Source organism: Lutzomyia longipalpis, chromosome 1, assembly GCF_024334085.1.
Source record: "Lutzomyia longipalpis isolate SR_M1_2022 chromosome 1, ASM2433408v1".
Lineage (NCBI taxonomy): Eukaryota > Metazoa > Arthropoda > Insecta > Diptera > Psychodidae > Lutzomyia > Lutzomyia longipalpis.
Genome location: NC_074707.1, coordinates 41,648,832 through 41,660,379, shown reverse-complemented (window position 1 = coordinate 41,660,379; position 11,548 = coordinate 41,648,832). Strand labels below are relative to the sequence as shown.

The 11,548-nt window shown below is 42.1% G+C and overlaps 1 protein-coding gene across 1 annotated transcript; it reads right to left on the bottom strand.

The window, feature by feature from the left end:
* Nucleotides 1–5,800: 5,800 nt before the first annotated feature.
* LOC129791792 (uncharacterized) lies at nucleotides 5,801–11,173 on the bottom strand. The gene has a single exon (XM_055830341.1). It carries the CDS (start codon nucleotides 11,171–11,173, stop codon nucleotides 5,801–5,803), a length of 5,373 nt encoding a protein of 1,790 aa, XP_055686316.1.
* Nucleotides 11,174–11,548: the final 375 nt, after the last annotated feature.

The following is an 11,548-nucleotide window of genomic DNA, read 5'->3' as shown; positions in this document are numbered from 1 at the left end:
TTTGCATAAATTTTAATTTGTATTTCCAGCAATTCGTCTCATTTGCACTCAACTGTGACCGCTTTTTATTGTCGAGCAATAATTTAGTGCCACACACATGGGTTTTAGAGGAGACATCATCTCGCTTCGCAAACCCATTTTACTCACATTTTTGCGTCTTTTATGTGGCAGAGTTGGTTTTGCCAAATAATAATATACATATGAAAAAAAAAAGATTTAAAAACACAAAGTGAAATATTCAGTCTAAAGTGCGCTCTCTCTCTCTTTATTATTGCACCACTCATTCATTCTCAGTGAGTTTGTTTCCATATTTTTAGTACTAAATGGCAAATATTAAGTTTATACCTACTTCAAATTACATTCTTGTAGATTATTAGCGGGATACGCAGGACTACGTATTTATTTTTACCGCAGATGAGCATTTTAATTAGTTTGTAGAGTAAAGAATGAAACGAAAGCATAGTTTTGCGAAAAAATAACTTTTTCATGAAAAACGAATTTCATAAAAACTCAGAAGATTACAAATATGTGACACAAATGATCAAACGATCTATTTGAGAGAAAAGGAGTTTATTCATTTCAAGGCTCTCAAGACAACATTTGAATATTCTCAACTGACCAATAAAATTTTATATATTAGGTTCAGAAGGCATTAAAAGCTAAAAGAAAATAGGAAATAGTTTAACACTGGTGGATCGAGGATTTAAACTCTTAAAAGTTTGACCTTCATTTTTTCTCAAAAGAAAATATTTTTCCAAGTTTTCTTTTGACGATCTTGAAGTAATGAAACTCCGGTAGATACTGACGGAAATTTAATGTTTTTGATGCTTTAGGACAAATCCTTCCGAATTGCGTCAGCCAAGGGACGGTAGGTCAACCCAAACACATCCTTTCAATTTTAGGGGCCAGAGCTTTCGACGCTACTGTGCGTCTTCCTCAGTGGTCAATTGTGTCTTTGTTTGGGAATCGTCAAACGTCTGAATTGAATGATCTTGCTGATTTTCATGTAGGGGGATTCTCTTTTTTCTTTGATTTTCTTTCACTGTACTGTAACTGACTTTTCTTGGCAATTGTCTGAGACATAACGTAATTGGCTGACGCAATTCGGAAGGATTTGTCCTAAAGCATCAAAAACATAATGAAACTCCCCTATACACAGATGTAGAATTTATTACGAAATATTTAATAAATTTTATTTCTGTAGCGATCGGAAAAAGTCGAATTGGCCATTTTGGCCAGCAAAATCCTCAAAGGGTTAAAATGCTCTGGAAATAATTCTTTTTGACATTTTCTTTCGTCTTTAACGTTTGACGTTCGTTTTGTAACGTTTTTCATTTCTTTTCTAATCGTATCGTTTTTTTTTTCTCTAACGCTTGGAGATACTCTCATAGCCTGGAAACTCATGTTTTTTGCTTAGGAATAGTTCTTTTTGATCTCTAGATAAAAGAAATCCTTAATAGACCCATAACTGCCTCAAAATTTAGAGTTTTCGTTTTTCAAACATCCAACAAATATCCTCACTGGCTACGCAACTATGTACTATTCATTTTTAACTCTCTTGAATATCTTCTTTAATTAGTAGCAAATATTTTATATTCTTCATTATTTAATTAAATAAAAATTCTCTTCTTTTTTGTAAAATGAAACCAAAGGAAATTCATAATTTTAATTAAAAATGAATTCACAGAAATTAATTATTTGACTAAATATCTCTTCTGCTATTTCTCTCTATCAACTACATCAACTATACTTATCTCTTTAAGGAGTAAAAAAAAACACTTGAAGTCTTTTTCCTCTTCCACTGGATTCCAGATTGATACACAGTGAGGCAATAAAAGTGGAAAAGTTGCCGAGAATCTAAATGCTTATACGTAATCGTGCAAAATGTAGTTGATGTGCCGGTGGGGGATAAAGCACCCCCCCCCCAACTCCACGGCCCAAGGGTGGAAAACAAAGAGGCAGCATTCCCGCAGGAAAGCGCATGGAGGGTGGTAAAAAAAGTCGAGCATGGAGATACACAAAGTGGATCGTTAATTAGCTTTAATAGATTCCCTCGGTGTGTGCACCTTTTTTTTCGCAAAAGAGAACTTTTAACGAGCAACACAATTCATACATTTTTCACTGGGTCTGCTGATAAAGTGCTGCTGGGGGGCGGTTTGGGTTTGAGAGTTGGGGAACGGGGTGAAATGAAAACAATGTCGAAGAGTTCGGCATTGAATTTTCCATCCATGAAAAATTCCCCATACATTTTCCATGTGAGTATTGCTCGGTGTGGAGTATTGTCAGACATACTTATACAGTGAGCCATCCCCCCCAAAGCCCACCAAAAGCTCCACACTGTGAGCCAAGGCGGCGTACAAGCTGTTGCTGCGGAGCTTTCGTGTTAGAAGATCATTTTTCAACGCTCACCTCCCCAATGACGGTGTTTGTGTTTGAGTGAAGAAGAGGCCACTGAAGTTATTTCTAATCCACTAAAATCATCCCTCCGTTTTTTTTGGACTCTTTTACTTTTAAGTCGCACAACCCCTTTCACCAAAACCCTGGAAAAAAAGAGACGAAAACTATTAATCAACACTAAAGTTTTTTATGGTCGCAGTAGTAAAAGTCACAGCGAATTAATTCCTTTCACGAACATACCATAAAAATGGTATTTTGGACAAAAATGCGATGGGTTGGGGGGAAGCTTTTTGCGTATATATATAGCATTGTGGGGGAGTTATCAAGAAGCACTCCTCTTTGATGGGAAAAATTCCTTTGGAAAACTATTTTTGGGATATTCCAAAGTGTAAGGAGCTTTAATTGCTTTTGTAGTTGGGCGGAATCTTCTTGATGTTTGATGAAAATCTTTTGATCCATTAAACTGTTGAACTTTTCACTCTGATGTCTGATCTCTCCTTTCAAATAAACTTTTCAATGGATAAATGTAAAATATTTAGAACAATAAAATTAATTAAAGTTCTTAAACAAAGGTTGATGTATTAAAAAGCTTTAAAGTTCTACTTCAATCTAACCTTGATAATTTAGATAAATCTTACACAGATAATTCGTTAAACAGGATGAATAAATAAATATTTATTTAGAAAATTAATAAAATTACATTAAAGCGTCATCAGGAGCTTTTCGACTCTCACTCCGAGTAGCTTTGGCGAAAGCACCGAGTCCTTGGCGGATGCAATTCTCAACTGAGAGGAATGCTGCTGCCCACCACCACCCCCTTTGGAGCCCTCCATGAACGTGTGGGGGTCTCAAGGACCAACTCCCCATGGTATTCAGTGTATGTTATGTACATTATGCCAAAAGGTGAGCAGCAGAAGAGGAAAATATGTGGAAAATTTCTCTTACAAACACAATGATTGCATCTGTGTGCTTTTTTTCTTGCTCTCTTTTTTTCCCCAACTCCTCCTGCACCTCCTCTGTGCATTCCTTTTGCCAATGGCACCTCTTCCTTCTGGTAATTTGCACACTTGCATGTCGAACACAATTTTACCCCCAATGTAATTTCATCAAAGTCATTTTTTTCTCTCTAACCTTCTCTCAACGGAAACTCCCCCGTTTGGCATTTTGTCTGCGCAAAATAATCACGAGATTGGCATTGAGAGTGGAATTTCAGCAATTTTTCTGCAATCTCCATCTGCAATTTCAACTGTGTGTGAATGCATCAATTCCACCCCCTCGAAGGATATATTTTTACAGGATATATTTCCATTGACTTCTTGCAAGAAGGTTTAAGCTGTGTGGAAGGAATCTTCTCACAGGAAAATCTCTTTCTTTTTGCAATTTGCAGAATAACCCTGAAGAGAAGAGTTTTCAATCTCTAATACGGGATAGAGATAAGTTATCAAGGCAAGGTTGTTGTTGGAGCTTTCAAGCTTTGAAAATATTATTTATATTAACATGTCTCCATGCACAACATATTCCTTACAAAAATGAGAAAATTGAAAATATGATGAAATTTCAATTTTTCTTTCCCTCAAAGTTTTTCTTTTTAATCATGTCGTAAGCATAAAACAGAATATTCTTAAACTTTTAATGGAAACTTTGGAAAAATTCATAAAATAGAAATTTAATTAGTAAAAAAGTTGCCGCAAAAATGAACAACATGGGGTGGGGGGTTTAAAGGAGAGCGAAAAAAATGTCATTTGCTGTTGCTGATGGGGAGTCATTTTCAATTTTCGATATCGTGTAAATTATGCCTCGTTCAATAATTTATTCACCGTGAAACATAAAACCATTAACTCAATGGACCAACGGGGAGTATTGGTTGGGGCACCATGTCCTCGATAGGTAACATGCCCTTCCAAAATGGATGATGGCGGCAAATAAAATACGGGCACCTCCCTAATTTTGTATACCTGTTGTTGAGCCATTGGGGGGGTGTGCAGGGGGGTGCCCATTGCAATTTGACACGAACCACGTACCAAAATTTTCCAATAGAGCTTTGCCCTCATTTCGAACCAGCGCAGGGGGGGGGGGTTGATAAAAATTCTGTAAGCCTCCACCACGTGCTGGGGGAGGGTGAGATAATGCATTCAACTCCACCTCATTGTTCGTTACAATTGAGGCGACGAGTTCATAATCCGATGAGTGTAATGATGAATTTATAATAATGTTGTAGCACCACTGCTGAGGGGAGAGAGCTCCACTCTGGTGCAAAAACCCCAAAATTTATTTCACATACCATCCCCTCTCCCCCTATTTTCATGGCTAAAACCTGGGAATGGGAATATGTGCAGTACACACACCGTCCGGATGCTGGGGGATTATCTCATGGCTTTTTACTGATGCAGACACCACGATTTCTGGCAAACACTGTATGTACTGTACCTACCTACCCTTGTGCTGAATGCCTGCATTTCCATGTAAAACTCCCAAACACAGAGAAAATGGATTTTCTCCAGAAGCTATTGCACCTTATCCTACTTGAGGTGCTCCTCGAAAATGCAGTTGGAATTTCCATGGTTATTTCTAATTTAACTGCACCACAAACTATGGTAAAACATCATTGAAATCTACGAAATGAACCTAATCTTAAGTATGAATTTTATTCTGTTGGGATTTTAGACTATGGAAGATATGGTTTGGCAAAAGGAGAAAATACAGCAATTCCTAAATATGGGAATTTTGTGGTTTAAGCCACTCAAAAGTCTGGCAAATAAGGATAAGTGTTTGTAATTATCGTGCAAAATATCTTTTAAGGCGTCAATGAAAATATATTGCTTCATTTAAATTGAGACTCTTGAATTGAGGAATTTACTTCTGTGGGAAAGTTTTAGTGTTGTCTTTGAGAAAAGCTTCAGGAAACACAATGTTTCTAAATTCTAATGCTAAATGATTAGTTCAAAAATTATGGAAATCGTTGAAATCTGAAGAAAGCCGTTAGGTTCGATTTTGTCTAAAATATTTTCTTTTTCTTTTCTTTTCACTAAAAAGTTCTTGTAAGATTTTGACGGTTGATGTTTTTTTTGAGTAATGAAAAAGTAATTATTCTTTAAAAACACGATGAAGAAAGTAAAAAGATCTGTCAAAATCTTGAAGATTTTTCATAGAATATGGTAGCACGTACCTGGGGATATTCGTATCGGGGGTTAGACTGTGGGTCGAATGACCAGCGAAACACAGTAGGTACCTTCAACAGTATATTTCACTTCTAATCTCAATACAAACAATAAAAAATAAGAAAATTATAAAGAGATCAAAATTTCCATGTGGCTTCATCAAAATTCTCATGAAGAGTGAGTGTGCACGCTGAAGTTGGCAGCGAAAAGAAAAGTGGAGTCGTACCACGCAAAAGGTGCCAACTTCATTCGGTGCCGGCTTTTGGCGCCGTAACATATTCCCGGGGCTGAACCGTAGGATTCTGAACTTCCTGCTCAGTAGGGTCCGTAACCGGGAGCAATGCGAGTTTTGAAATGGCACGTTTGAATTGGCCATTTTTGGTTTGTACTGTGGCCACCCTGTGCTTCTTGTCTTCCCCGGGATGAATCAGGACAATCCTGCCCAGGAGCCAAGTGAGTGGCGGTAGATTGTCTTCGATCATCACGACCAGATCGCCAGGTTGCAAGTTGGGTTGCTCCTTCTGCCACTTTCGACGTTGTTGCATGTTGAGTAGAACTTCGCGAGCCCAACGTCGCCAGAAGTGCTGAACAATTTGATCGTTGACTCTCCATCGATTGAGGCGATTTGTAGGAACATCGGAGACATCGTGTGTTGGGAGAGCGTTAGCAGGTTCGAAAAGGAAGAAATGAGATGGTGTGAGTGCGTCCAAGTCAGAGGGATCCGATGATTTTGGAGTCAATGGGCGAGAGTTCATACAACTTTCTATCTGCACCATGATGGTAAGGAATGACTCGTAAGTGAGAGTCACATTCCCAGCGACACGATAGAAGTGTCGTTTGAAAATCTTGACTGCCGATTCCCAAAGTCCGCCAAAGTTGGGACTTCTCGGAGGAATGAAGTGGAATTGGATTTCTTCTTCGGACGCATGTTTGATGATTTTCTCTTGATTGTCCTTTTCCAGGAGGAATTTGCGAATTTCCTTGAGCTTCCCTGCAGCGCCAACGAAATTGGTTGCATTGTCGCAATAGATGTCAGAAGGTTTTCCTCGACGAGCGGTGAACCTTGTGAGAGCAGCAATGAATGCTTCGGAAGACAAGTCTGTTACCATCTCTAGGTGCACGGCTCTGCTGACGAAGCATATGAAGATCGCTACGTAGATCTTGAATTTGGTGGCACGTCGCAGAGGAGCCCTAATGTAAAATGGGCCGCAGAAATCGACGCCTACCTTCGTGAAAGGACGACGAGGTTGGACAACACGGTCTGCGGGAAGGTTGCCCATGATTTGCTGCATTGGCTTAGGCTTGCATCTGAAGCAGCGAACGCACTTTCGAGTGACGGAGCTTGCGACGTCGTACCCGCGAAGTGGCCAGTAGCGCTGTTTCATTGTGTACTCAACCAGTTTGGGACCACCGTGGCAGGTAGCCAAATGGGTTTTTTCAGCGATAAGTCGTGTGAAATGGTGCTTGTCAGGAAGCAGGATTTGATGCTTCATGGAAATGGGAAGCGATGACTTCTGAATTCTTCCGCCGACTCTAATAATGCCATTTTCATCGAGGAAGGGATTCAAATCGATGATGCGTGATGGTGTAGCTAGCTTTTTCCCAGATTTCAAGGCAAGAAATTCCTTGGCGAAAACCTGGCGCTGAACTTGTGAAACGATGAGCAAATTTGTCGCTGTAAGCTCTGAGACAGTAAGAGGTCCTGTTGCAGGAGGAGTGCCCTTGACCCGTGCCTTGAGGTTGTGCAGGTAACGTCTCCAGTACGACAAATAGCGAATCATTCTGGTGTGTGAAGAGAATTCATCAATTATCTTCCAGAAGTCCGAAACAACACTTGTAACGCATGTGACACGTTGCTCGAGGAGTTCATCATCCGCGACATTCGTGAGTGAACCATCATTGAATGAATCATCAAGAAGTGCGAAATCTGGTCCGTGCCACCAGAGAGTATTGTTGGCTAGCTCACTGGGAGTGGTGCCCCTTGACGCCACGTCGGCTGGGTTGAGCTCAGACGGAACATGGTGCCAATGATTGCGTGGAAGTTGCTGCTGAATCTCCGAGACACGGTTTGCGACAAATGTTTTCCACTTTTGGGGTTCCTTTGCGAGCCAATGGAGGACAATTTCAGAATCGGAAAAAGCTCTAATTGATTTGAAGTCAAGTTTGAGAGCGCTTAGGATTGATTGCAAGAGCTTCACTGCGAGAACTGCTGCGCACAATTCGAGTCGTGGCACTGTGGTCTTTTTGAGGGGTGACACGCGAGTTTTGGCACACAGAAGTCGGCAGCTGATTTGGTCCCCTTCCTTTGTCATCATGTATGCACACGCAGCAATGGCTTTCTCAGATGCATCACAAAAAAGAAGAAGATGATACTCACTTGGGTTGAAATGAGATGTAAATTTGCGCGGCACAGCGATTTGTGTGACTTCCTGGAGACTCTGTTTGTAGGAATTCCACTTGTTGTAAATTTCATCCTCTTGTGACAAATCAGCATCCCAATCGGTCTTCAACGGCCACAAAGATTGCATCAGAATTTTGGCTGTAACGACCACTGGAGCGAGGAATCCGAGTGGGTCGAAAATTCTCGAAATCTCTGAGAGTATGGTGCGTTTGGTGACTACATCACCAGTAGGCGTGACTGTGAAAGTGTATACGTCTGTATAGGGCTTCCAACGAACACCAAGGGCTTTGATAGAGTCGTCCAGATCAGAAAAGTCAACATATTGGGCTTCACGCTCCTCTTCGGGGATGCCTTCGAGAACAGCAGGGTCGTTAGACATCCACTTCGTGAGATGAAAACCGCCTTTGTGCATGAGATCTGACATTTGCTGAACTAGTTCTTTGGCAGCCTCGACAGTGGGTGCGCCGGAAAGAAAGTCATCAATGTAAAAGTCAGATTGTGCCTGTTTGGCTGCTGGAAAATGCTCACCTTCATCTTCCACGAGCTGTCGAATAGTTCGTGTGCTCAAGTACGTCGCGCATGCGGTGCCATACGTAACGGTTGTCAAGAGATAAATTTGAAGAGGTTTGTATGGGGCATCTCTCCAGAAAATGCGCAGTAGACTTTGATCCTCCTCAATGACTTTCACCTGTCGGAACATCTTGCGAATATCTGCCTTGATCACGACGTTGTGCTGTCTGTATCGAAGTAGTATATCGAAGAGGTCGTCTTGAATCTTGGGCCCCACTTTAAGTGCATCATTGAGTGACTTTCCGCTAGTTGTCTTCACAGAGCCGTTAAATACAATGCGGTATGGGGTAGATGACGAAGAGAGCTTCACGACAGGGTGATGAGGAAGATATACAGCCGGTTGAGGTGAGGTATAATCCGGGGGCATCAATCTCATGTGCCCGAGCTGTTCGTATTCAGTCATGAAATTGACGTAGTGGAGGCGCAGTTCTGGATTTTTCATGAGCTTGCGTTCGATGCAAAGAAATCGCTTCCTTGCAATCTCGTAAGAATCACCCAAAAGATGCACGTTTTTATTGGTGGGGAGAGAGACGATGTATCGGCCATGTTCGTCCCTGCGAGTGTGTTGCGAATAGTGGGCTTCGCAATCAATTTCCTCGTTGGAGAGGAGGGGCTTTGTAGACTGTGGCTCCTCAATTTTCCAAAAGCGCTCAATTTGTTCGTTAAGTGAGTCCGACTCTTGCAACGTACAGAGACAGCTGATGCTCGATTTTGCCTGGGAAATGGGACAATTGCCTGCAACCACATACCCGAAAAGTGTTTCGAATAGAATGGGAGTGCCCTCGATTATCCCAGGGCGGATGACTTTTGTGTAAACCTCAACACCAAGGAGCATGTCAATGACACTTGGGACTGCAAAATGAGGATCCGCAAGGTGTACGTTCGGTGGGGCTTCCCAAGCAGTGGCGATGGTGACTGATGGTTGTTTCCCAACGATGTTGTCCACGACGGAGAACTCGCATGAGGTTGAGAACTTGAAGTCATTTGAGCTGATTGTGGCCCGTGTAGCGTGCGTGATCTTGGTAGAAAGATTGCCAACACCAACTACTGTTTGATTTGGTTGTGTGTGGATTGGCAGTCGGCACTTTTCAGCGAGCCTTTTTGTGAGAAAATTGGGTTGGCTGCACGAATCTAGCAGCGCTTTGCATGAATGTGTTTTTCCATCACGCCCGGTAATGAAAAGAGAAATTGTTGGCAGCAGGGTGTGCTGTGTAATAGCAGGGTGACTCACGAGCGCAGTAGTAAGTGCCCCTTGTTGTTGATTTGTTTGTGCCGTTTGTGGCACCGATGAAGTTCCGGAGGTGGCTGCCTGGCCCCCAGTTTGAGGTGTTTGAACCTGCTGCTGAACTGAGGAGGAGTTTCCTATGAAAGCTTCATGAAGCAGAGTGTGATGACGTGAACCACAGCGCCTGCAGTTTGATGATTGGCAAGACTCAATGCTGTGAGAGTCTCGCAGACAATTTGTGCAAAGTTTATTCGCTCTCACTAATTCCAACTGCTGCTGTGGAGTGGAACTCGTGAATTTGGAACACTGTTGCAATTTGTGGGCTCCTTGGGCGCAAATGACGCATTTCTTGGCGTTAGTGGCAGTGTAGCTGACTTTCGGTGCGGCTTTCGAATCAGGCTTCGCTGGTTTGGAATCCTTGGACTTCTTGGCCGGAAAAGTGTCACTGTCTTTGGTGAAGATAACCTCGAGAGCATCGCAACGCCGCTGAAGAAACTCCATGAATTGTTGTAGTGTAGGAATCTGGGATGAGGTGGTCTCTCTGGCCCAGAGAGTTTTGGTCTCCTTGTCGAGCTTGTTGAGTAGGATGTGGATAAGCCAAATGTCGCGATCGGTACAATCCATGGCATCAAGTGCTTGTATAACTCCATGGGTTGTGTTGTACAAGCTGCGCAGAAGTTTTGGATTTGCATCCGGGACACTTGATTGTTCCAAGAAGGTGCGCAAATATTGGCTGACAATACTCTGCTTCTTCTCAAACCGTTCCTCAAGCAAGTTCCAGGCCAAGAGATAATTGTCGTCAGTGACCGCAATGTGCTTGACGATAGACGCGGCCTCACCGCTCAGCTGAGCTTTCAGATATTGGAACTTTTGTACGTTTGAAAGCCCTTTGTTTTGGTGAATTGTACAGGAAAAAGAATCCTTGAAGGATGACCAATCAGCGTAATTGCCTGTGAATGTGGGCATGGTCAGCTGAGGCAATTTCACTTGATTGATGCTGTTGTTTCGAAATGAGTCAAACATAGAGCGATTCATCTTAAGATTCTCCTCCATGAGCTTTACGAGGCTTTCATTTTTTGACTCATTGCCGACAATGCTCTCGTTGGAAGCAGCGTGGAACTCATCATGCTCCGTACGTTGGCGTATCTCAATTTTGAGTGTGATTTGCAATTTAAGAGAGCGATCCTGAAACTCCAATTCGTGATCATGTTCGGTGTGATACGAATCTTGAGAAAGTTCCGGAAGATTGTAGATCTGTTGCTGGATGGTCTCGAATTTGCTGATAATGCCCTCCAGAGACTTCTCATAGACAAGAAGCTCGTCTAGGCAAAGGTCTTGCTTTGTTGTGAGAGTGTCCTCGAGACGTTTGAGTTGTCCCTTGAAGCTGCCCCTCTGGTAGTGAAGACTTTTCAAGGTCGCCATCGTACGGGATTTGCAGGATGAATTTTCTTCGATAGATCAAGGGAACGTTTGGCTGGGATTCCGCCGTAGTTCGCTGAGTGTGTAGAAGGACCAGTAATGGTAGCACGTACCTGGGGATATTCGTATCGGGGGTTAGACTGTGGGTCGAAGGACCAGTAATGGTAGCACGTACCTGGGGATATTCGTATCGGGGGTTAGACTGTGGGTCGAATGACCAGCGAAACACAGTAGGTACCTTCAACAGTATATTTCACTTCTAATCTCAATACAAACAATAAAAAATAAGAAAATTATAAAGAATCAAAATTGCCATGTGGCTTCATCAAAATTCTAATGAAGAGTGAGTGTGCACGCTGAAGTTGGCAGCGAAAAGAA